Genomic DNA, 26,784 nt, shown 5'->3' with positions numbered 1-26,784 from the left:
GTTGGAAGTCAATGTTTAGCTACAATACTGGCATAGTTAACTGCTGATATGCAATTTTAGCTATGTCTAGTGTAGACATAACCTCCTATGTTTCTAGCACAAAACTATATGGTGTATACTGTAACTGAGGACCTGCCAATATCAAAGTCTACTCTTGAATTTTGTCTGCTCTTTCAGTCTGTGCTTCCTTAGTGGGCTGTCTCTGAGCTGAGAAGCTCTCAGCACTTGTCTTCGTCAAAATCTAGCACTACATCTTATTAATGGTCACATTCTGTTTTAATAGGCTAGCAGTTGCAGGTGACTGAATTCCTAATATGCTAGTTTCTAATCCAATCTGCTGATATTTCAATTCCTTTTTGTCAGGACCCCTTGTTTGTAACCTTTCAACAGTTGAAAGGCTAGACATAACAGTTGAGCTTCTGAAAGTACCAATGGGGATTGCTTGCAAATCATGAGTTGGCATGTTCTCTAAGGTTAACCTGAATTCCTGACCATCCCAGATGGTAATGGGTTTTATAGTTAACTGAGCTATGTCCAGCCATCCTAAAGATTAAGGATTTGGTCCTGTTTTCATTTGACTAGGGCTATGTGTACACAGCAGGTTTTTTGATGTTCATTCTAAAGTCTTAAACACTTTGGAGAATCATATTCACACAACCACAGCATTGCAAAAGGGAGCACTCGTTTACAGCTGCAGTTCACAGCCAGAGCCTTCATATGAGCCAATAATAGCAGTGCTTTGGTCACACTTGTGTTTGACCTTGAAAGGTTGGCGGGGGAGAGGTGGGGCAAAAGTAATTCAGAGTTGGAGTAATTATTTCAAGGGGAAAAGCCCTCCCATCTCACATTATCCTGCTTGGCTGCATGAAGGCTTTGGAGATTTTCAGAAAATAGCTGTCTCCAGTGGGGGAAAATCCACAGGAGACAAGCCCTAGGAGTCTGTTCTGACTGCATCTTGCTGGGAAAGACAGATGTAACTAAACCATATAAGGGGAAGAAAAGCTGGAGATGCCCATTGAAAGGCATATTTCTTCAAATAACTGTTCACATGGATTCTTTATGTACCTCAGATCATTCCTTTTCATACTTTGATGGGGGTTTAAGGGAAGGGTTACTGAAAGAATACAGCAGTATCCTTCCTTCCGATACATGAGCAAGCTTGCACAGAATGCTCCAGCAGGAACAATTTTTATGCAGGCCTCTTCAGCATTGAGTCAATTCAGAGAAGGCATACATACAGACACTCAGTAATGTATTAGTCTTCTGGGCAAAATAGGCATTAAGTTGCAGCTAAATGTAAAACAAGAAGCAAATTACAAGGATTTTTGTCCACCATACAGACCCTCTTTGGGATTGGGAGCATTTAACCTAAAAGTATCTGACAATCTCACCCACTGCCCCCCCACCCAAAAAAATCCACTAATAGCAGTGTATTGCAGAAAAGGGGAACAAGAAAATGCAGGGGTTCTATAGCACTACCATAGGAGGAAAGAAGGGACTTAAGGAATGGTTGGGCCTGTTCCACCCTTTATGCTCTTGGATAGTGTAAGAAGGATGTCTAGGATGTAGTCCCAAAGGCCTCTGTTGGTGGTGGTTGGGGAGGGGGAATTCTACCTGTTCTCTGCTACCCAAAGTGGGAAGAGTAGGAGTTGATCATAAATTCAGGGGAAGGCCCAGTCAGGAAACTCAGGAAACTACCTTGAGCTAACAGCAAAAATCCCTCCTGCTACCCCTTGTTACCCATCCCAGCACTTAAATTTGTATTATCACGACATGCTGTAGACTGTACAGCAGTTTTCATGTAAGCCTACATCTTATTCCCCTTCCAGGGTTAGATTCCCTATTTTGAAAGGGGCACTATTGCTCAACCCAGTCAGGTCATCTAGTGCAGCCTCAGATTCTGGCAAGGCAATGAGGTGCTTCCCCTAGATTCTTCTCCCACAACTTCAAGGGAGAGAAACTGGAAAGATCTTCCCTTCTGAGAAAAAATGAGCTTCTCTCTTTGGTTTTTGGCTTCAAAATAAAGGTCCTCCCTTCACTAAAGGACAACAGGGTAACTTCTGTTGAACTCTGCATTCTAACACAAAGAAGGAAATAGTCTTGCTTCAGGCAGCAACCCGTTGTCCATTACTACGATTGCCTTGATTTTGCAGCCTTTGAGAGAAGTATGAGACCCTTAAACTCTTGATGTGGCCTGAATTCTGATGCCCAAGATGAGCAGATGGCTTAGATTTCACATTGCATTGTCCTTCTGAGCTAGACTTTGGTTTCTGGTGGCTGAGAATCTGCCATTGCAACAGCTTGTGGAGTTAGATAATCCATGAAATAAGACTTACTGCTTTTCCTGTGGATTATTACTCTATTTGCAAATTATTTTATTTCTAATAGCGGGCTTCATCCCAGAATTCTAATTGTATAGTGCCAAAATATAGTGATGTCACAGATGGCAGAGTGGTTTGCTTTCTCAAGCAGACTGCATTGCTTGCCTTCAGTCAAGTGTCTGCAGGTATTTGAGTATATCTGTCAGTATACCATAAAATAAATGGTTACCCTAGTATGTGATCTGCAGTTAAAGATAGAAGAGGAACTGCTTGCCTGGTTGGGTACATATCTAAATTTCTTGCCTCACCTACAAGGTAACAAAGATCCTTGCAGTACTTGACCACTCTACAGCCACTAGTAATGTTTAAGCTACTAACATAGCTGAAAACAAAACAAATTATCCTTTTACGTTTCTGAACTTGTCCATACACTATCCTAAAATGTGTTCTAAGAACTGATACTACCCATCCAACAGCTTGTGTTTGTAGCAATTCTCTTCTGAGCTGTTTTCTTAACAGCCTCTCCTTGGAAGAGTATGTATAGTAAAAATGGCACCAGAAAATTGTGTTGGGGAGGGAGAGGTAGTTAGCTCCCCAGAGCTTGTTTCCAACTGAAAATTCTATCCCCTGGTAATGAGAATCCCAGTTGTGACTATTTCTGAGCCAGGATTTGGGTCTGAGTTGGTAAAAGGCTGTTTCCAGCAATAGCTAAGTCTTAATTGTGATTGTCTGGCATCTGAAGGTGTGGTCAGGGCAGGGGGCTTGCCTAAGGCACTGGATTAGGGCTTGGAGATTTGAGCTGAAGTCAAAGCTGACGGGCTGTGGCTGGGATGGGGTCTGGTATAGCCACTTTGCCTCTAATTCCTGTTTCTAATATGGGATGAACTCTCTCCCACACTTAATCTGAATGGACTCTATCCTTCAAGGCATGAATGCTAACCTAATGTAGATATGTAGGGGTATGACATAATTAGGCCCTGAACATAGTGTCTTTAGGTGCTACTGCAGTATGAATGGTGACTTACATAAAACATGCTTTTCTTTTCTCTCTAGGTATTTAAAGTAAATGCACCCCTACCTCCACGCAAAGAGCAGGAAATAAAAGAGGACTCATACTCTGCAGGATATAACCAGAATTTTTCTACAGCAAGTACACAAACTCCTCCTCAATGCCAATTACAGGCCACTCATGTTGCAGAGCAAAATTCTCTTTCACAAGAAACTTTGCCAACAGGTAAGGAAAATTTTGTTCATGGCTGTATCTTTAAAGTACTACTCTAAATTATTAGAGTGAAGTGTCATTTTGATAGGCACTTACATTTGCTCCTGAATCTTTATTTCTTAGTGTAGTTATCCCTTGCAGAGACGACACAGATTAAAATGCATTTTATTCAGTTAAGTCCGTGTAGTTGCATAGGTATTGCTGCCCTTAATAGGTCCAAATGACTCCCTCTGAAGAGTACCTATCCAGGCTTTCAATCCCAAGAGCCAGTTTGTTTTACAGATTGATTGCTAACCCTACAAACTTCAAAATAAATTTCCCAAAATCAAGTGAGACCAAACTACTATTTTGGTGGTCTCTTCTTTGAGTAGAATTGCACTTCAGGGTGATCTATTGAGTGTTTTCCTGAAGTGTACTGTTCTATTTGACAGTGCACCTGCATGTATGCACTAGTTGCAGATGTAACTTGAGCTCAGTGATTGCATGTAATTGAAAAAGGGCACTTCACAGTCAGCAGATCTAGCCACCAAGGACTGGTATTTGCAGTAAAAGAATTTTGTGGGTAGTGATGAAAATGTAGTTAAAACCAGTCTGTCTGAAGTCCAGAGTTGAACAGGAACACTTTTTTTTGTCAGTTTGCAGTATTTGTTTCTAACTTTGAAATGCCTTCAATTTTGTGCGGTAGTACTGTACAAATTGGTAATTATAGTATATTTTACCTATGTCATCGGATTTCTATCTAACCTCCATTTAGCTCTAAAATGGAGGCTTTAATCTTCTAGATTAAATTTATATTCTCAATGTTTTTGGAACAAATCTTTGACTTTGTAGCATGCTTGTTCAGGGAACTCTTCAACTACTCATTAGCTGGAGAGGTCCTGGAAACAGTGGCAGAAAGTGAATGGGGAATGTGGGGGGGATTTTGCATTAACCTGCTGCTTTAGAGGGGTTTGAGCTAGGCAGATTGATCGCTGTCCCATGATGTAAGTGCAAGTGCAGAGTGACAATGTGGTAGCTTTGAAAAGTACTTGCAGGAAAATCTTAGCATAAAGAACTTCGTGCTGATCTCGGTTTACATATATTTTGAGTGAATAGGTTATAATCTAGTCTAACTTTAAAACAGAGCTACCTAGCAGTGAGGCTACTTGCTAAGTCTGTCAGGGCATATATTAAACAGGCAAGCTGTTTGTAAAATGTAGAAAATGCATGGAATATCAATTTGATCTGTTATGAAAATCTCATTTGTTAGTGAATTTATCCTGTAAAGATTTTGTCTTACAAGATAAATGTAACAAGATTTTCTGTATTGTATTTAAGTAGTGATGAAGAGGGAGTTGCTCAGTCCTTGGTAGGATGCTTTTGAAAGCCCAAATCCCAACTGAGGCAAGTCTGAGCTGAGAGATTTTTAAATTTCAGGTATAAACAGAAGGATCACTAAATTCAAAGGCAAATCAGGAGCCCATTTGTTATGCTGCTGAGGTATCTCCCATTTCATCCACAAGGTCATACTGAGAGAATATATAAACGAATTCTTGAGACACTTATGTCATCAACTTGAAAAATGAGGTGTGCACTGGAAGCAAAAATATTCTTTTAGGAATGCTTTTCTGGCTTTGTGTGCAAACGTGTTTTGTAGTGAAGGAAAATCTATTATGTGCAACATCACTGTTAATATTAAGCGTTGCAAGTCCATTCAAATGCTCTTGTCCCATTGTGGAATAATGATCATTCTTAACTTGTGTTAACACCTTGAATGTACATTCATCTGAAGCCACTGATGCAGGGAGACTTACAAAAAATAAGTGATGCAGTGGTGGTATTAGGAATAAAGTTGACAGGCAGAGATCAAATATTTCTTAATAGTTTGTGGCTTGCAGTCAGATTTAAACTTGGTAGAATGTATGTGTTTCAGGAAAGCCATCTAGGCTAGAGGTAAACAGTTCTGGCACAGGTGTCAATAGTGGCACGTGAGCTTTTTCTATCCACACAGGAGGTGGATGCTTGGCCCTTGTCCTCCTCCCCATGCAGCCAGGAGCTTGCTCAAAGCCATGTCACAAGTGGATTAACAAAAGACCAGCTAATGCTGCCAACCACCACCTAAAATGGTAAAGCCCTGCATCTGAATGAATGAAGCTGTAAGCAGGACTACTAATGACTAAGTATCGCCTGTACTTGGACAGTACATAGAGGGCAAATTTTGGCACACTGCCTTGGAAAGGCTGCTGACCCATGATCTAGTCAAATGTCTTCAAATTTTATTCTTGTACCTCTCTGCAACTGTTCAGTCACTGAATAAAGATCTTTATCACTTAATTCTCTGACGTTGCAGGGGAATCCAAAAAGGGTGCAAATCTGTTAGTGACTTAAATTCATGTGTAAAACCAGATTTGATGGTGTCAGTAACAATCAACTTGATGCCTTTTCTGCATCAGATTGAGACATGGGGCTGTGACTGGTGCAAAAACTCAGATGAAATGTCATCATCCTTTGCTACTGATCTGGACTCCAAGGATTGCATCCATCAATTGTGAAGCTTTGAACAATTTCTTAGTCAAATATTATACCTCAACATCTAATGTAGCATGACATGCTTAACTTCAAAAATAGTTTCATGGGTCATTTTTAGGTGTTTCATCCACATGGACCATTAAAATGCATTCAGATTTGGAGGTGTACTTCTGAATTGCCTTCGGGTATGTCTATACTTGGGAATAACATCAAATTTGTTTAGCTGATTATTTTTTAATGCTGGGTTTTTATGAAGTCAAGGTTGTGTCCTTAACATCTTTGAAAGTTGATAGTGTCTCCCCACAAGTTTGCCTAATACAGGCCAAAGCAATATATTGTGGGCACTTCTCTTCCTGCAGCCCTGTTGCATTTTGGGATTTTGTGCCAGTCTTGTGGATGGAGAGGAGTTGCAAGTGGCTCTGGGTTTCTGAGGTCATCCCAGAAAGCATTTCTCTCGCTTCCCACTTTCTGGCTGGGGAAAAATGGCATTTTTATGCTTTTTGTATTGACTCCAGCTGCCATTACAGACACGAACATGGATCCTAGTATGCTTGAAAGTTTGCAGTATTTTGTGCCGAGCTCCCACTCTGCAGCGTTTTCTGAACCTAATGCTCATGCAGTAAAAGTGCATTGCTGCCAGGGGCATTGACAGATGTGAAGCTCTGGATGGAAGAACTGCAGAGTTTCCAGCAGCACTGATGTCGCAGGACATCATGGAGCACAGGTTCTGGAACAGCAAAACCAGTGCAGACTGGTGGGATTGCATTTTGCCATCACAGGATGGCTGGCAGTGGCTGTGACACTTCTGCATGCATAAGGCAACTTTCACGGAACTGTGAACTGCTGTCTTCTGCCCTGAAGTGCAGTAATACCAAAATGAGACCTGCTTTGAGGGCTGAGAACCATGTGGCAATTGCTCTTTGGAAACTTGCAATGCCAGATAGCTACCAGTCAGTGGGGAAATAAATTTGGAGTGGGCGTATCGATGGTGGGGGCTGTTGTCGTCTAGCCGTGGTGATTAACAGCCTTCTCCTGTGGAAGACAGTGACTCAGGAATATGCAGGAGATAGTGGATGGATTTGTTGCCATGGGCTTTCCCCAACTGAGGTGGGGCAGATCCCAGCACCAGACCTTCAGGCTTCGCAATAAATCAACCTGGCATTTTGCAGGATGACAAAGGTCATTACACCAACATCAAGTTGGTGTGGTTGGGAGGGGTGCATGATGTGCTAATCTTCAGGAATTCTAGTCTCTTTAAAAAGCTCTAGAGGGTAACTTTCTTCCCAAACCAGAAAACTACCATTCTTCCGCTCTATTCTGCACTGGTTAGGCCTCAGCTGGAGTATTGTGTCCAGTTCTGGTCACCGCAGTTCAAGAAAGATGTGGAGAAATTAGAAAGGGTCCAGAGAAGAGTGACAATGATTAAAGGTCTAGAGAATGTGACCTATGAAGAGAGGCTGAAAACTGGGCCTGTTTAGTTTGGCAAAGAAGACTGAGGGGAGACATGATAGCGGTTTTCAGCTATCTAAACGGGTGTCATGAGGAGGAGGGAGAACTTATCCTTCTTGGCCTCTGAGGATAAACAAGAGGCAATGGACTTAAACAGCAGCAAGGGAGGTTTAGGTTGGACATCAGGAAAGTTCCTAACTGTCAGGGTGGTCAAACAGTGGAATAAATTGCCAAGGGAGGTTGTGGAATCTCCATTGCTGGAGATCTTTATCAGGGATGGTGTAGACAGTACTTGGTCCTGCCATTAGGGCAGGGGGCTGGACTCGATGGCCTGTTGAGGTCCCTTCCAGTCCTGGTGTTCAATGATTCTATGCTGTGGAAATGTCCATAGTGATTTTGGGGGACCCTGCCTACCCCTTGCTTCATTGGCTCATGAAGCCCTACACAGGTGCCCTGGGCTCCATTAAGGAGCTCTTTAGCTGCAGACTGAGCCAGGTGCAGAATGGTGGTAGACTGTTCCTTTGGCCATTTAAATGCCAGGTTCAGGTGCCTTCTGACCTGCTTAGACCTCAATGAAGAAAATGCTACTCTTGTCTTGGTGGGTGCTCATGTGAACCAGGGGATGATCTGATCACCCACCAGACTGTGGCAGGGGATGGGGGATTGCCTGGATGAGGTGCCACTTAAATCGCCTCCTGGACTTTAAAGTGGCTGCTCCAGGCAAAAAAAACCCCTCAAACTTCCCAGGTGTTCTAGGTTGCCAAACAAGACATCAGCCTCAGAGTAAGGAAAAAGGGGTAAGGAAAGGTGGTTCTGTCTGGGTAGCATGTTGGAAAATTGCAAGAATGCTCTGTGGGGCCATGCTTCCAGATCACTTGTGGGTGGCTTGGTGTGGTAAGATGTCTTACCATGGAGCAGGGGCAAGTCGGGCCTTGCCAAAAATCTCAAAGGGAATCCACAAGTGCCTAAGACCCTCAATGAAACAAGAGCTGCACTCCACCCCCTCCAACATTAAGCTCTAAGGTAAAGGGGCATAGACCCTCCATACCACAATGGCAACATACTATTATCGGTGGTGGTGGGGGGGGGGAAGCATACTAACCAGAAGTGCCCTCTCCTGCATTCTGGTTTGCTTCTGAAGTTAAAGGGATGGGCTCCCCAGGCTCTAGCTTGGGGAGGGGAATACTCCTGGCTTTCAGGATATACTTATATGCTGGAATGGACCATGCTATTGTCCACCATTTCCACATTAGGACATCCTTCCTCACTTCAGGGAACACTTTTCATGGTGGTTGTCATCTTCTGGGGGAAGAAGTTGCCTCTGCCCCAGAATAGCATGAAGCTCACTGTAGCATCAGTATTTCTGGGGAGATGCCCCAGACACTGTTGGCTTGCCTGCATTTCTGGTCACTCTGTCAGCTTGATCTTAACACAACACTGAGTGTCCCTGCTCTAACCTTTCTCAACCATGCCTTGCAATATTTTACCATGAAGATCAGCATTCCTTTTGCTGACTTTACACTGGAAACTAGCTGCTTCCCCCTACCTCAACCCCACTGAAATGAGGTTCAAGATCTCTTGATGGCTTCATACGGGGGCTCTTTTGTGATCTTGGGAACTCATGGCCACCAAGTGTGTTGCAGAGATGTGAGACACATGTCTGTTTGCTGTGATGGCCAGAGAGGAAAGGCAATATGAATCAAAATTCCCAGGCTGACTGCTGCTTCCTGTCACCTACTTCTGGCTCCCCTGGAGAGCAGTGCAGGTGGAGTGATGACCTGAAAGGACACCTTGAGGGGCCCTGTGGGACACTTTTGAAGGCTAATCAACTTTAATGCTGCCATCTCCACTTGTATAGTTCAACATTGTAAACTTGACATTTTGAGTCAGTGGGGGGAGGGGAGTCAGTAGTACAAAGTTGGGGTTTAAACTCATTAAAAATTGACATTGAGTGCCGGGGTGTAAATGGATAGTTGAATTTAAGGGTCTGAGACTTCATAAGCTATCTCCTGTTGTAGACTAGGTCTAAAGCTCAGTGCAGGCTTTTGCTGTGAAACTTGAGTTTACTTAAAGCCGTTCTCAGAGCCCAAATGCTGGGCAACTGAATTAATGCCGTCAATATGTGCTGACGTATCTCATTGACCTGCCATGAAGGGAAATGGGAAGATGTTGCTACAAAACTTCCCACTTTTGAGGACTGCTGCTAAAGAGGTGGTACAATTGCTGGATCATTCTGAAATGTCTCTCTGCTTCCTTGCACAATTTAGTGCAGTGAACATTGACAAAATTTAATGTGGTTGTCAAAACTGTACGATAGTTTTGGAGTTTGCTCAAGGACTGCTTTTCCCATACTGTACTTCCCAGCCATATTGGATCTGTCAACAGATTGGCCAGTGCAGGCATGAAAATTTAAATTGAATCCTTCCAGAATTTCTAATGTGAGCAGTGATTGCTTTTTTTTTTCTTGTGAAATTATTAAACAGTGAATCTTCAGCTGAAACTTTTCTGCTAAAATTGCGGTAAGGTCAAACAGTCAAGGTCATCTGTTCTTTTGAGAACAATCTGGAGTTGCATCCATGATTGAGAAGTGCTTTTGCATGTTGAAGCTCCAAGAATTGTTTACACAAATGTCCTACGCTGCTCAAACTTTGTATTCTGGTAGGTAGTGGACTTGCATATGTTTTCCGCTCTTATGATTCAAACATACTTAGTATGGCCTGATTTTAAATAGTGGGTCATACTTGCTAAGATGCTCAAGTATACCAAGAAAACTTCTGTTTGTAGGGTCACTGATATGTTGACTAGAATCAAAGCCAATCTCTGCTCGGAAAGAGTGACACTAAATATGCACTCAAGAAGGCTTTTTCCAGTTATCAGTTTGTGTCAAGAAGTCAATATAAGATTCTGTCACTGTCCTGTGCTAGTCATAGCTTCTTGGTCTTGCTGTGCAGCAGCATCTCTGCAGTCCTCATTTTCTGCCTGCACAGCCTCTAAATCAAGTGTCAGTTCTACATTTATTGCTACGGTTGGCATTTGTGTCTGATTAATGATCTCATTTTGAGGTAGTAGCATTGAAATGTCATTTGTGGGTACCAAGTTTTCAGCAGAACTGGAAGTGTCACTGTCAGTATGGTCAGTCTAATGGCTGCATCTTTTCTATGAGAAATGATGTTTAAATAACTGCTGATTCAGTCAGTTGCTTTTGCCATCTCTTACTTTCACCACTTTCAAATTTTTGCTTCATTTTTTTTATAAAGAGGTTCATTTAAAACACTGACACAATAAATTATCTTGCTAGAGGCTATTGGTTATACAAATTTTAGTTGAATGTACTTCCGAATGAATATTACAATAGTTTGGGGTGCTATTTACTATGGCCATTAGAGCCTTATTTCAAAGTCTCAATTTCTTCTAACATGTTCCAGTTAACATAAAACTAAAAAGCAGTTGTGTAGCACTTTAAAGTGCTGCATGACTGCTTTTTGGTTTTGAAGGTAAACGAACACTGCTACCTCTCTGGGAACGTTCCAGTTAGCAAATTCCTCATAATGCATTATAAGCATGGGACAGTTGCCCATTAGAAAGTTGATTAAAGGCTTTTAGTAATTACCTTAATTCTAGTTGCTTAAAGATTAATCTAAAACTGGACAGAGGTACCATGGCAGCTGCAATTGTAAGCTTATTGTGTATACAAAGACCCAAACAGGAATATGAGAATCTTCTATGCAGAGAAGTAGCTAAAGGTTAAACTCTCCCTCAGACCAAGCCAAATCATTTTACAACTTTCAACCTCTAAACTAGGCAAAGACTGTAAAGTTTCATAATGTAGAATCACTAATCACAGAAGCTATTCCTGTCTTGCACATAAATCATTGTGGGACAGTGGGACTTTGCCAATTCTTTTGGTCACCTGAGTTTGTTGCAACTTCTACAATAAATGGAAATGAGTTGATAGGAAAATGTCAATTTGAGTTCCCCTTCCTCCTCCCCCCTCACCCCATAAGGCCTAGTCATGTCTTGGCTTGTCACAGAAGACACATAGCAAGACAGTTTGAAAAGACCTGACCATAATCTCTCCATAATTCCTAGAAGAATCTGGTTGAACTAAGGAGCTTCATTAGTGATACCTCTTTGCAACTCTCTTCTGCTTTGTGCATCAATTCTGTTCAATAGTGAAAGGTGTGATTCAAAAACTTCGTGTTGGACAAGTGGAGGAACATGGTTTTAGTGCAGGAAATGCTGTAAATCTACTGAATTTAGAGCTTTGAACAATGATTTCAATGCTGAAATAACTTACCTGTATTCAGTTGTCTAATGTTTTTAAATTTTCCTTTCTAAAACAGTTTATCAACCTGATGGAGCTGTTCCTGTAAGCAATGGTAGCCTTGCTTTTTATCCAGCACAGGCTAATGTCTTACCAAGACCCACTCAGCCGTATCTCAATAGTCGTGGATCTATTAGAGGATCTGCCAGAGGTGGGAGATCACTGACCAATTCATATCGTTCCCCTGGTGCATACAAAGGTATACTTGCACATGCTTCACCAGTGCCCTGTGACATCAGCTCTAGCTGTAGGAGGGGCTGGAGCTCTTGTGGCAGATTCTACCATGCATGAACCCTAAGAGCTAGCAGAGTTGACATTGGGAAAGGGTAACATACTGTGTATGAAATACAAATGCTCCTTTGCCAACTACTATAAACTGCTGCAGGGAGCTTGTAAGAGGGACTCAATGGCCTGTGCACACTCAAGTCTCCTTGGGACCCCTCTAAATGGGTAGTAAACAGAACTACTTTCAAGTCGGGGGTGGGGGGGGCAGAGCAGGGAAAAGCTCGTGGAGGGCTTGAGGAGGCAGTTTGGGACAATGGTTGACATTTGACCACTTTTCTGTAGAGCATAGGCTCCCAAATTGAGGGGGGTGAAGAAATTCCAGGGAGGGCATGAAAGCAGCCCAGCCCTCCCACCACCCCATACCCCCAGAAGGAGCCCATTGTGGGGTTACCTCCTGCAAAAATGGAGGTAGTGCCAGGTTTCTGCACCATGGGGGGCAAGTCTTGCAGCTGCATGTCAGAGCTGGCATCTTAGGAAGTGTGCAGTACTTCCCCCTCCCCCTCCCCAAACAGCCAGCGTGTTGCCTCAAAATCCAGGTCTGTTACCCACTGGCAACTTCTTTCCATCTGCTGCCTTCCTGTGCAGAGGGTGGTGGGGGAATCCCCAGGTCTACCCCAACTGCTCAGGCATCATGTGGCTGCTGTGGGGAGCAAGGAGCAGAGCGTGCTGCCTGAGCAGTTAGAGTGGAGGTGGACCTGGGATTCCCAACCCCCCCTGCTGTGTGCGGGAAGGCAGCAGGTGGAAGGAGGGAAATACACCAGCTGTTTGGGAGGGGAAGCAGTGTGCACAATTCGAGACCCTGGACCTGGCATGCAGCTGCAGGACCTCCAGATACCAGCTGAACTATCCCCTCCCCTTACCCAGACACCCACAAGTACAGGTTTCCTGCCCATCCCATAAATAAAGGTAATGCTGTTGGACGTAATTTTTTACTTAAACAAAGCCTGGCTGCCAAGCCCCCATCTGGCCACAGCATCATTACACCCTTGCATCCCCACACACTGGAACCCTCTGTCCTGAGCCTCTCACATCCCTAGTTGCCTTCTGCCAGAACACTACAGCACACTTGACACTACAAATCTGTCCTGAACCCCTCATCCATCCCATTCTGACTCCTGCACCCTCACATTCACAAGCCTGTGGCTTGCTCAGCACCCCAAGATTCTCCAGCCTGGAGAGCCCCCCCGAGCCAGCAGTCCCTTCTCCCCTCCTTCCCACCCCAGAATCTGTACTGCCTGTCTCAACTTGGTGAGAGTGAGTATGGGCTGGGGACAGCAAATAGGAGAGGGGAATGGAGAGGGCAGCACCTGAAGAAAGGGGCCAGGGTCTTGAGGGTGGCCCTGACATTTTAAAAAGTGATCCTGGGTGGAAAGATTAGGGACCACTGCCAATTAAATTTTTGGGCTGAGAAAAAACTTTGCTTATTTTAATTTTAAATTTATACTAAGTTGTGTTGTATTTTAAATTACAAATTGAATTTTTTGTTAAAAGGGGGGATTGGATGATAGAGGTGAGAGTTTCTCAAATCAAAAAGGGGGCATGAGGCCAACAAGCTTAAGAATCACTGCGGTAGAGTATGGTCTACAGTTTGTGATTAGATGGACTTTGTTCAATTGCTCAAGTAGAAATTGGTTACATTTCCTCCATTACGGAGTCTGAACCCTCCCTCTCTGAAAGTGTCATTAGTTACTGGTACTAATAGCTTACTATACTTATATAAAGCGAGCATTAAACTGCACATTGTAGCAGGGCCTAAAATAAGTAAGGACTTGTCACCAGCTTATAATTACAATACTTCATTCTGGGGAAAATACAGCATTTGTGCTTACATCTGACATGTCTGAAGGGCATTGCTTTAAAGTCCTTAATCTTATGCAAGCTAATATACTTAATCACTGTTATGGCAGAGACTTAAGAGTACACTCATCTCTGGGTGCCATTTTTATAAATTTAGAAACTGCATCACTAATGTAATTGTCAGGCACTTTTGCAGACAAGATCTACCATGTTTGGAATAAATGAGTTCTAATAAAATGCTGTTGAGCTATAATTTAGCCAGCAATGATTATGCCATGTTTTTATCTAAACACACCACTACTCTGAAATATGGGATAAATTGTCCATGCACATGCTTCTTTGAAAAAGTTGATGCTGATAATTTCTAAAGGAAAGTTGTTCTTTGAATGTTGGTAATAGACTGACTTTGGTATTTTAATTTTCTCTCTTGAGCAGGGTTTGATGCTTATAGAGGATGTCCATCAGTACCTAATGGTAACTATGGCCAGCTGCAGCTCACTGGTAGAGATTATCCTGGAATGCCGTATGTTCAAAGGGTAAGGATTACTTTTCTTGTAGCTTTCACGTGTCCTATGTCTTGCGGGAAGTTACCAAGGTTTGGCTACAAACTAGAAGTGGCAGTTCAGATGTAGCTGCACCATAGAATGCTGGACTAGAAAAGTTCAACCTGTACTATGAAATCTGATCTGTCATGATTTTAATTAATCAGATGTCCACTTATGGGGGTGGCAAAATTTCCTACAGTCCCATGAAGTTTGTTTACAGCTCTGTTCTGTGCTATTTAGCACTGATTTTACCCCTAAATGTCTAAGACCCCAGTAAGCAATGGAAGTGTTTGGTAATGCTGCTAGATATATTGACCTATGGTTTGGCAAATAGACTGGTTTGGATCTGGTCAAGTCCCTGAGGATGCACAATACATTTTGTAGTACATTGCACAATGTTATTTTAAGTTTGTGTTTGAGACCCCTTAAGTGCTTTTTAAAACAATCTGATCACGGCTTACTAATGTCCAAGATTTGCCTTCTTGATGAAGTGCAAACATCATGCTGAAGTGGAAGAATTCTTCTAGGACCCCTTGTTTGTGTCTTTTTTTGTTTTTTCTAAAAATCTGAAGATTGAATGGTCTGTTCCCTCCTAGACGGCTAAATGCTTTTGGTATCTACAAACTGACAAATCTATTAGCAATCTTTTTCCTTATTTCACCTCCTTTGCCAGGGGAGGGAGGGTAAAATTGCATATTTCCATTTTTCAGGTTACATCAAACAGAACCTCCTGTGGTTGTCATGTACCATCTGTTTCTATTGTTCAGGGCCCTGCGTGTAGGGGGCTCAGGAAGACAGCTCAGTTTGGACTGTAGAACTCTTAATGTCGTAATTCCAGCTTGAAGAGAATAGTCTGGATTCTCATACCAGTTTATCTTCCTCCAGATTGAATTTTAGTCAACTTGCTTTCCCAAAGTGAAGAAGGCTGGTAGACTTAATATGTTAGCTCCCTGTGCTTGGAAGTATTCCTGCCCATACCATTATCCTTTCTTTTGCGTTCCTTTCCTGTGAGCGCTGGTAACCAAAACTGGTTACTCAATGTGCACATAGCTGCTGAGTCTTCTGGTAAATGAGACCTGATAAAGGTCTTAGAGCCCTAAAATGAGATTATTGTAATATGCTATACCAGAGGCTACCATTGACTGGTCATCTTTGATAGTGTTACATGGGGTTGTTCACAAATGTCACCAGTTTGACTCTACTCCAAACTGCAAATGGAAAGACTATAATTTGAAATCACCTTGTGGGTTGGGTCCTGGTTATATTAGACACTTGTTCAAGCTTCTGTTGTCTAGAATGTTCAGATGAACACGTCAAGGGTTCCTCTGAAGTTTAAGAAGCTGAAGGTGCATAATGGGTATACATGTGGATCCTATGCTATAAAAGCTATTGAGTGGATGAGGAGAGCTTGTACTAAGTTTCAAGAATGCTGCAATATCTAAAGGATAGGGTGGGGGGCTGGAGTTTCCACAAACAGGAAGTTGATATGTCAGTATTGACTTAACCTCTAGACATATGGAAAGCAATTAGCATTTTATGTAAAACTAAGTGTACTAGAGTTTAGTTGCATGTGGTACAGAATGCAAACTTCCTAGTTAGTAGTCCATTCATAAAACAGTTAGGAGTACTAACTGATTAGTACTTCTGTTCCTTCTAGGATGTTAATTACCAGCAGTGCTATAAGCGAGGAGGAGTAACTAGTGGTCCTCGAGCAAACTCAAGAGGTAAAACTAACAATGATCCAATTATGTGCATAAAGTATTAAATAGTTATGTTAGAAATAGTGATGGTAAAAAGACAGGGATCACAAACATATCAAACTTGAAGAACAGCAGCAATCCATTTTTAAATGAGTACTGAACTTTGGGATCACCAGTGTAGCAGTCCTCCCTGCCTAATTGCTGCAAGCTCTAAAGATTTTGTAACTGAATTTAGTTCTGACAGATCTAATAGTCTCTCATAGGTCTAAGTCCACAGTTTTAACACAAATAGAAAATATTCTTTGGTAAGATGAATAGAAATATACACAGGGTGCCAGTTTTGCATCATGATGTGATAACTGGCCAACAAAAACTTAAGTGAAATATAAGCTAAGTATGTATAGACAATTTTTTGTGTTTGTCCCTGTCCACAGGTAAGCTATCAGCAGTGCTGCTCAGATGCCCCAGGGCAAGTGGGGAGGGAGCCAACTCCTGCACCTGAAAATGGCTGGGTGGCAGAAGGGCTGGGTCCTAGGACATTCAGCCCTCAGCACTGCTGGGATTATGGTGCTGGCCCAACCCCCCATGCCCCTCCCCCACCCACTCCCTCCAGGCTGCACACAGCCAGAGCTGCACTGTTGGGGTGATTCAAAGGGGCCTGGATCTCCACCCACTGCTGTTTCGGCAGTGGCAACAGTTGACGCTTCAGGCCCTTTTGAAAGGCTGAGCCTGGTGGCAACTGCCACCTTTGCCCCGTCTACCCCCCTCTGATCCCCCCCATCAGTAGACCTGCTATCTAGCAAATAAGGGTCCTAAACTTAGGCAGGGGTTTTGCTTATATGAAATAGCTTTCAGTGTGAAGCTGTCTAATTTTGGATGCAGCATAACTTCTCTCCAGGCTGGAATATAAACAGTCAACAAATAGGTTTTTACATTAATGGTCCCTAAAATCTTTTTGTTTGAGCATGAATTGCATATTTGGTAGCAGAACAAAAATTACCAATGAGAACATTATGCGGGGAGGGAAAGTAAGCCTGCTGTGAGTGCAGGAGAGCCGTGCTTTACTGCTGCACGTGAAATGGAGTGAGGTGGGCTGCAGACCAGAATCTTAATTTTCCTTTATAACAAATTGTTAATTATAGGAACTAGTTTTGCCATGTCACAACTTTAGGAAATTCATGGTTAGATCTTAGTACTAAAGTTCTTGTGTTTTAGGTTACAGACAAGAAAATAGACAGGAAGATAATTGCTCATCATTTAGAAGTTGAGGTAGAACTCATGGTAGAGTACTTCAGAAGAAGGGAGCTGAGAGAACCAGATTGCGTTTAACCTTTCAACTTCAATCTTGTAGCAGAGGACTGAGACGTACTACTGAAATTAGTGTTACTAATGAAGTTGATCTAACTTTGTTTTTTCTATACTAAAACTAGCATTTTAAGGTCTTTTTTGTAAGAAAAACAGAACTTGCTTTGAACATTTGAAGTGACTAGTTTGACACCTGCTAGTATGTCATGTTCTAGTGTACTTCAAGTGCTAGGAAGCTTTCAGATGAACAGTTAATGTGGCTTTGCCTTTTTGTTGGTATACAGAAAGGCACTTGAATACCTCATTTTCAGATTAAAGCACTTCTAATATTCTTGACAGTAGTGCTTATTCCTTATTTGTCGAGAATAAGCCTTCATATAGCCTGAAAGCATGAGAAGGGTTGTTGCTGAAACCATAATCCTCCAATCCTTAAGATGTTCAGCTAATCAGGAAAAATTAATGCCCCCCTCTCTGACTCAGCAGTTGGTGTACACTGTTTTGGAATAAATTTGTCACAAGTTCAGCCAAAGGTTTATTTGTAGCTGCTGCCGTATTTCCTTAGGCCATGGAGAAAGATTAGTGAGGAATGCAGAGTCCTTGTTTCACAAAACAGTTTTAACAACAAATAAAGTTTTTGTTTGTTCCCACAAGACTCCTTTGACTATTTTTGTAACAATTGCAGTATGTGTCTGTCTATGTAATATACAATAAGTCTGCATGCAAAAAGCCCCATAAACATTCAAGTCTTCACCCTTTGAAAAAGCCTTCTGTCCAATTTCAAGAATCATTTACTATTGCTAATGATCTTTAACAGCAGGATGGAGTGATTCTTCTCAGGTGAGCAGTCCAGAACGAGACAATGAAACCTTTAACAGTGGGGACTCTGGGCAGGGAGACTCCCGCAGCATCACTCCAGTTGATATGCCAGTGACAAGCCAAGCTGCCACCATACTACCAGTGCATGTTTATCCCCTGCCACAGCAGATGAGAGTTGCCTTTTCAGCTGCTAGAACATCTAACTTGGCCCCTGGAACTCTAGACCAGCCCATCGTATTTGACCTTCTACTGAATAACCTCGGAGAAACTTTCGATATTCAGCTTGGTAGGTTTAATTGTCCAGTGAATGGCACGTATGTCTTCATCTTCCACATGCTGAAGCTGGCTGTGAATGTTCCACTCTATGTGAACCTTATGAAGAATGAAGAAGTCCTTGTGTCTGCATATGCAAATGATGGGGCTCCAGACCATGAAACAGCTAGCAACCATGCTGTGCTACAGCTTTTCCAAGGGGATCAGATCTGGTTACGTCTACATCGGGGTGCTATCTATGGAAGTAGCTGGAAATACTCTACCTTTTCAGGGTACCTCCTGTATCAAGACTGAAATCAGTGTAATGTTTACAAAAGCTGCTCCAAACAAATTGGTGGGGGATGGGGAGACTAGCTGTGCACTTAATACCAATTTCATAGAAATATGGTTCCATATGTGGGAGATGATTCCTGTTTTGCAAGGTGAAATCCTGGATTGGGTTCTTGAATCAGCACTAATTTGGCACTTTATCAATTGTGATGTAGCCTTGCTAGTTAAGCTGTGAATGTATATTGTTTGCACTTATCCTTTCACTGTAATGTTCAGCTTACTACACTACTGATTGCCTCAAGTATGGGCTATTCACAATGCCTTGCTGTGCCTCAATAAAACAAATTAATATGCATTTTAGTATTAATCTAGATAGAGTTTTTATTGATATTACTCTAGCCAAACACTTGGTCCACTAGCTTGTGGTGTGAAGTATATTGCATTGTATTGTGAAAGTTACCCTTCATCCTGAATTTTAGGAAACAGCACTTGAATTGTGAATTTTGTAAATAGAAGAGGTCACTGTCATTGTTTCTTCCTCTTGCCAATACCACATGTTATCCAGACCTCTGCTGTTTCCAGTGCTAAGTGAATCAAAGTAATGTCTTAACTACAACAGTACTACACAACTCCTAGACTTTTTCCAATCTAAATGTTTGTTTTCTTAAGCTTATTTTAGACATCCCAGGTAATCTAGTAATATCCTCCATTTTTCCATGGATGTTCACTTCAACTTTTTGGTCAAAAATCAGAAGACTGTCTGTCTGATTTCATACTGTTCTGTTATCTGTTTCAGGCTTCCTTAATCCTCCATTTCTCAAAAAGCTGTTTCTCTTGAGTCTCTTCATGCATGCTCATTCCAGTTGGTTTGCCTACTTTGTAGCATCTAGCATGTGCCAAACCCCTTCACATTTTTCTCCAGATGTAAATTCCACATGTTGTCTTCCTCATCTAATGCCAACATGGGAGGTACATTTTGTAGCATTTGCATATTCCAGTTGGCTCTGCAAGTAAATTTTCTTTCTAAACCATTAGTATCTACATGCTGTCTCTCTAAAATGGGAAGATGTCTTCCCTAATCAACACTTGTACAACTGGTTGAGCTTCACTCATTAGCATGGACACAAGCTCCTGCGTGTTAGCAAAATATGTTCAGGGTAAAGATTTTCAAAAAAGCCTTTTCAGCTACTCAACAGTTTGGATTATCAATGCAAATGAATATATTCCATAACAGTTGATTTTTATGCAAGTGAAAAGCATGGAGGTATGCTCAAGTTTAGTAATTGAAACTCTTACCAATATATAGTAAACTTTCATATCTGCCCTTCTGTCACCTAAAAGTCTCAACCATTTTAACCATAAGTTAATTTAGTAGTTTTCCATAAGTACAGTGTAATGACACATACAAATGCAGTATAAATTTAGGGTACAATACTACTGTTAAAGTACTCCACAAATTTAATATCTAATTATGGTTAATGTTATACCTTTCTATTTGAATATCTGGTAGCCTCCGTGTCCTAGGCCTGCTGCATATGACAGTTTACTGTACAAGTCCCTTGCTAGTTAAGACTACAAACTGAATAGATTAGGGATGGCTCAAGTAAAGGATGTCATAGTTCATAATCTTTATTGAAACTGAAGTTAGGGCTTGTTCAATTTCAACTGTTAATTTTATTAGCTCAGTTCTACACTGTTGCTCTATCAGCATTGTAAATGTACTAAAACACAAGGCCACAAGACCTCAAATGCCTATTTTTCCTTGTTGAGTCCCTGTACTTGTCAGCAAGGCCTCACACCACTAGGACGCTAAGTAGCTTAACTAACAAGTTCTAACACTTTTTTTGAGTGATTGCTCATGTCTATTCCACAATAGAGCTGTGCACTCACCATATGCACTAGTGCCAAAAGTCTCCCTCCCTTCTTCCCACCCCCCCAGCAGTAATCCATAGGGGAGCAACTCTAGCAACCCCTAGAACAGGCCCTCCAATGTGTGGGCTAAGAGGCGCTCTGTGCTCCCCTCTACCTTCCTTATTTCCAGTACATCAGAACTGCTGTGCTCCCACCAGCTTCTTTCTTGCTGCATAAGCAGTGTTTTTCATGTAGCTCTGTGTTTAGGAGTCCTAATTAGTGGCCTGGCCTGGACTTAAGTTAAGGGCATCCACCATGCCTGGATCCCCAGCTTTTAGAACATACTTAGAATAAAAATGCCCTATGCCTGTTAGGGATACAAGCAAGTTATTCATATTTGGCAGCTAGGTATATAGCAAGTGCTGTCTCTGCAAATTGTTTAAACTTCAATGGACTTGTCTAGGTGGGACCATTCTCCTTCACCTGTATGCAGATCTGCTAAGAGCTCGGCAGGCTTCCCCCCACCAGCCACTCAACTAGGGTCCAGGCCTGAGCTGTGGCCTTTGGCACATGTGCCAATCTGAGACCTGCAGGGTTAAGACATGGTCATTGTTCAACACATTCATGTTTTATGATGCCACTACATTACAGGCCAGAGATGACATTGGGTGTGGCAGAGCTGTGCTACAGCCATGCTGAAGCTTCCCTGGGTTTGTATAGGATCATTACTGGCTGTTCCTCTTCAGGGAGCAAAGGGGAAGGTAGTTTCCTGCATTCCTCACTCTGGTTGGAGGGTTCAGGGGACAGACAAATCTGTATCTACCCCAGCTGGGGGACATGCACCCCTTTCTGGGTTGTGTCCACTCAATCTGCAGTGGCCATGGAGGCACTTCTCTCCTGGCTCCAAGCTGAAGGGAGGGCTGCAGGAGTCCTCTCTCCCGGGGACAACCTGCATAATGAACCCCTCATCCCTATCGCTTTGGTTCCAGGAAAATCATACTGAGCAAGAGGAGAACAATCTGAGCCAATCCCGAATATTTTAAGATTGTTTCTACTTGGGATAATCTGGGGTCTTGTTCCTTTACCTTCCTCTGTACTTGACAGAAGCATATGACTGAAGGCCTTGAAGGTAGCTGCTATCTGGAGGAGTTATAGTTACTGAGATGTAATATGAGAATTTCCCTGGTACCAACCTCCTCTCTCACTGTAAGCATCCACATCTGTCATCCTTCCTGTCTCAGCTGTTATGCATGCAAAACTTTTTCATACAGTGGAAGGTATTTGCCTGTTCTTCTGTCTACCTCCACTTCTGGATTTTGCATGTGAGTGGGAGAGTATCATTGTGCTCCAATATGAACGTATCCCGGTACACATCTTAGTTCCCTTCTCCATTTCCTTACAGTGTCCTACTGGGGCAACTGTAGAGCCCAAGGGAATACTACTCTCATGCACTGTCATGCTGAGTGTGTTGGACAACAGCCCCCTTAGCCTCAGTCTTCCAGTTCAGTTCAAATCCAACACATGGAAAAACACTTGAAGGAAGAACTAATCCTATCTACCTGCAGCCATCTCTCCTACATCAGGATGACTGGAGCTTTCGCGAGCTCATGGGAAAAAAAATGGTATCAGTAATACATGCTTCTGTATCAGGACAAAGGGTCTCCCTATTGGGGCCCTGTTACAGTCTGCAAGAAATGTGGAGGACTTATGCTACCATTGCCCCCTACTCATGACCATAAATAATAACGGGAGCAGTAGGTGTGTGCTCAAAAATGGCAGCTATAAATGAAAGGAATAGGCAATGCTATTCCAAGATGACCTCAGCTGAAGCCTCTCAGGGCGAAGCAGAGGTTTCTTCTGCCCTAAAAAATGTGTTCTGCAAGGTGGCAATTTAGATTCTTCTTCGAGTGGTCCCTGGGGGTGCTCCACAATAGGTGTCGGGCTCACCCAGCGCTGCAGATCGGAAATCTTCCAGCAGTTTCTCCTGGATCGCGCATGCGCCGGTGCGCGCCACCCCCCTGCATGCTCCCGGCCCTGCGCGCGATCCGGTCCCCGCCAGTTCCTTCTCAACTGCCATCGGCTGCAGACGGAATCTACTCAGGCTAAGGCCAGAGTCAGATTAAATAGTGGTTTTTTTCTATGTGTCATTTGTTGTTTTGGTTATTAAAAAAAAAAAAAAAAGAGAGAGAAAGGAAAGACAAAGAGAATATCAGCAAAAAAAAAAAAAAAGAGAGGAGCGGAGAAGAGAAGAGTGGATGTGAAGGCCATTTAGGCTGCCCACAGCCCGGTGATCACTATTTGGGGTGGAAAGGCACGGATTAAGTGCTAAGTACCCTATTAACAGTAAAGGACTCACCGCAATGGCCTCTTCAGGTTTTAAAAAGCGTGAGGCATGCTGTGAAGCTGTGCCGGCCTCTGTGGGGCATAGCGAATGCATCCGATGCCTGGGGGAATCACAGGCTACCCAGAAGTGTTCTCACTGTGCTCAGCTCACAGCCAGGGCCAGGAAGGACAGAGCAATGAGGCATAAAATGCTCTTGTTGATAAGGCTCTCCAGCCGGACTTGCCGGAGAAGCCTCACCCAGAAGGGCCCTCTGGGTTGCATAAGAGGAGGGCAGCTTTCTCTGACCCCCTCAGTGCAGAAACGTTTGCCGGCGTTTGCAGCGAGCAGGACGAGCAGAGCACACAGCCCCCAGCCGCATACTCAGGCAAGCGGCAGCGCACGTGGCAGAGGCTGAGCCTCTGGTTATACAACAGCCAACACGCGCAGCGCCTAGAGCATCAGCGAGGCAAGCGGCGGACCCGGCGGCACCGCCACAGGCGGCACCGGCCCCTGCGGCACCAGCGGTGCAGGGGCCCCAGGCACGGAGCCTGCAGGCACCGGAGGAGGATGCCCATGTGGCACTGCAGCTGACAGTGCCGAGCGCGGCGCTGACAGCGGGGCCGAGATCCCCGGCACGGAAGGGGGCGGTGCCGGCCCCGCAGGGGAGGGGCAAGGCAAAGTCAAAAGCCCGGCACCGCAGTCCATCTCCGGACAGGGCTGCGCTGCTGTTAGCACCAAGCCCTTCCCCTGTGATACACATGCTGCACTGAAGGCCTGTGTCTCCACCGGCCCATCTGGAACCTCCTCCTCTGTTCCTCCAACCAATGTCACCATGGCTTGGGCCACCTTCACCACTTCTGGGATTGGATCCCCTGGAGTACTATCACAAGCCAGTTTCACCTCTATCTGTGTCGTCGTGGAGGTCTTGCTCTCCCAGACATCGGGGGTACACACCCCGTGAGTGGTCTAGGTCTCCATCCCCGGACCCTTGCCCATGCTGCTATGGTCATCCTTATCATGCTGGACACAGACACCACAGGCCTACACCCAGGGGCAGGTCCCCCGCCCCCGGCCGCTCAGTACCCCCGTGGGCACTCCCGATCGGGGACGGAAACACAGTTGTCTCAAGGGGAGTTAATTTTAGAACCCCGAGACTTTCCTTCATAATCCTCCAGCGAGCAAATGTATCCTCGACCGCAGGAGCCCGAGGGTTTGAGGGAGGTTTACCCTAGTGGTTCCTCCTCATCCTCCCCAGATGAGGCCATGGCCCTGGGGATGTCTCTCTACCGGATGACCTTAAACAGTTTCAGGAGCTGTTTAAAAGGGTGGCTCTCACGCAAGACATTCAAACGGCAGAGGTGCAGGAGAAACATCACAAACTCCTGGAAAATTTGAGACCCCCAGCTTCGTCCAAAATTGCGATTTCGCTGGACGAAGCCGTTCTGGCTTTACTATTACTATATGGCAGACTCCGGCCTCTGTTCCGCCTACGAACAAGAGAGCGGTTAAGAAGTACTTCGTCCCGGCAAAGGGCATGGAGTTCCTCTTAAGTCACCCACGACCAAATTCTTTGGTGGTCGAGTCGTCCCAGCAGAGGTCAAAGGCTTCTCAGTACAAATCGGGGGGATCGGACAAAGATGCTAAGAAGCTAGAGCTGGTTGGCAGGAAGGTATACTCCTCTTCTACCCTGCTATTGAGAATGGCAAATTATGGGCACACCTAGCAAACCATACTTTTGATAATTACTCTAGGCTTACTCCCCTCATGGATTCACTTCCGGAAGACAAAAAGCCAGTGTTAAAGGCGATTATTCAAGAGGGCTACGCAGCATCGCGGACGGGAGTCCAGATTGCCCTGGACGTGGCAGACACGGCGGCACGTTCAACGGCTTCAGCAGTGGTCATGCGTAGAGAATCCTGGCCCCAGACGTCGGGTATCCTGAGGGACCTACAGGCGAAGATCGTGGACCTTCCCTTTGATACACAAAAGCTGTTTGCAGACTCAACTGACTCAGTCCCTCACTCCAGTAAGGACTCGAGAGCTACACTTAGAACCTTGGGCATTTATACTCCCCCATACAGGAGGGAAAAATTTTATCCTCAGCAAAGACGCTACGCTTACAACCACAGCGTGCTCAGTATCGATGGGGCTACGGCCAAGGGCGCTATCAACAGCAGCAACAGTACAGAACTCCTAGGCGACGTTCTCAACAAAGCCGTACACCCTCGGGTCAGGCCCAAAGGCAACAGGTTTGACGGGTATGTTGGGGGCTGCACTATCAATACCCTCGCTCAATGCCATTCTCATCTCATGTTCCATCATCGCCTCAGACCGTTCCACTCCCAATGGCAAAAGATCACCACAGACAGATGGGTGCTGGAGATCATAGCCACGGGTTACACGATCCCCTTCCAGTCCCTCCCACCAAGCCTCACCTCAGGGACGCTGCCACGAGGCGAGGCTCAAGCAGAAGGTGAATCACCTTATGCTCATAGGGGAGGTGGAAAGAGTGCCGGAATAATTCCAGGGGAAGGTTTTTATTCACGCTACTTCCTGCCAGAGAAGAAAACAGGAGGCTGGAGGCCCATCTTAGATCTTCGGGGCCTCAACCGTTACTTGCGCAAGCAACATTTTCGGATGATCACAGTTGCCTTGATACTCACGGCACTGGACGATGGAGACTGGGTTGCAGCACTCGACTTACAAGATGCTTACTTTCATATAACAATCCACCCGGCACACAGACGCTTCCTCCGCTTCACGGTCGGCCAGGAGCACTTCCAGCACAGGGTTCTTCCGTTCGGCCTCTCCTCGGCCCCCAGAGTCTTTACCAAAACCCTGGCAGTGGTGTCAGCCTACCTGCACAGACGGGGGGTGTTTATTTTTCCCATATTTTATTTTTCCCATATCTGGGCGACTGCCTGCTAAAAGGGGCCTCGAAGGCAGAGGTCTCACACATGATACGCATCACAGCGGACACGTTTTCTCTGCTGGGCCTAGTCATCAACCTCGCAAAGTCAAAGTCCGAACCCACACAACATATAGAGTTCACAGGGGCACGCATAAACTCTGTCACAGCAAGGGTGTACCTACCTGACGCCCGCTTCCACGCTATCAGTTCGCTGGTGCAAGTCATCACATACAGCCCCACGGTGCCGGTCTTAACGTGCTTACAGCTACTGGACCACATGGTGGCAACGACGTTTGTGGTACAGAATGCCAGGTTGCACATGTGAAGCCTGCAGCACTGGCTGGCGAGCATTTATAAACCGGCATCCCACACAGGGTGGTGTCGCCCACAACAGAGGTGTGCAGATCCCTGGCGTGGTGGGAAAACCCCAAGAATTTGCCAGTGGGGGTGCCTTTTCACCAACCACAAATTTCTATTTTTTCTTACTACCGATGCCTCCCACATAGGATGGGGAGCGCACATCGGTGACAAGGTAATGCAAGGGCTATGGTCCCCTGCGGAACAGACACTGCACATAACCATGCTAGAGCTCAGAGCAGTGTTCAACGCCTGCAAACATTTTCGAGATTATCTACATGGCAAAGTAGTCGGGATTCAATACCAACAATACCTCCACTATGTTTTACATCAATCGACAAGGAGGAGCATGATCCCGCTCCCTATGTGCGGAAGCAGTCCAATTGTAGAATTGATGCATCGCCAACAACATAACGTTGAAAGCCTCGTACTTGCCGGGCGCTCACACCGTGAAAGCAGATCAGCTGAGCAGGCGCTTCGCAATCACGCACGAATGGCAGATCCGCTCCAATCTGCTACGGTGCATT

General features: G+C 44.3%; 1 protein-coding gene across 7 annotated transcripts in view; it reads left to right on the top strand.

Moving 5' to 3' along the window:
• The window catches only part of CAPRIN2 (caprin family member 2), a 56,652-nt gene extending 37,439 nt beyond the window's left edge, over positions 1-19,213 (top strand). For 3 of the 7 annotated variants that reach the window (XM_075006584.1, XM_075006557.1, XM_075006533.1), the window contains 5 exons: positions 3,375-3,555; positions 11,844-12,023; positions 14,342-14,442; positions 16,109-16,175; positions 18,271-19,213. In XM_075006584.1, coding sequence (XP_074862685.1) covers positions 3,375-3,555; positions 11,844-12,023; positions 14,342-14,442; positions 16,109-16,175; positions 18,271-18,839 — 1,098 coding nt within the window. In that variant the 3' untranslated portion in view covers positions 18,840-19,213. Of the gene's footprint in view, positions 1-3,374; positions 3,556-11,843; positions 12,024-14,341; positions 14,443-16,108; positions 16,176-17,366; positions 18,244-18,270 lie in introns of those variants that run through there. The other 4 variants (XM_075006550.1, XM_075006541.1, XM_075006566.1 and 1 more) reach the window with 4 other exon arrangements.
• Positions 19,214-26,784: the final 7,571 nt, after the last annotated feature.

Source organism: Carettochelys insculpta, chromosome 1, assembly GCF_033958435.1.
Source record: "Carettochelys insculpta isolate YL-2023 chromosome 1, ASM3395843v1, whole genome shotgun sequence".
In the NCBI taxonomy this organism is placed as follows: Eukaryota; Metazoa; Chordata; order Testudines; family Carettochelyidae; genus Carettochelys; species Carettochelys insculpta.
This window is presented reverse-complemented; position numbering and strand designations above follow the sequence as displayed.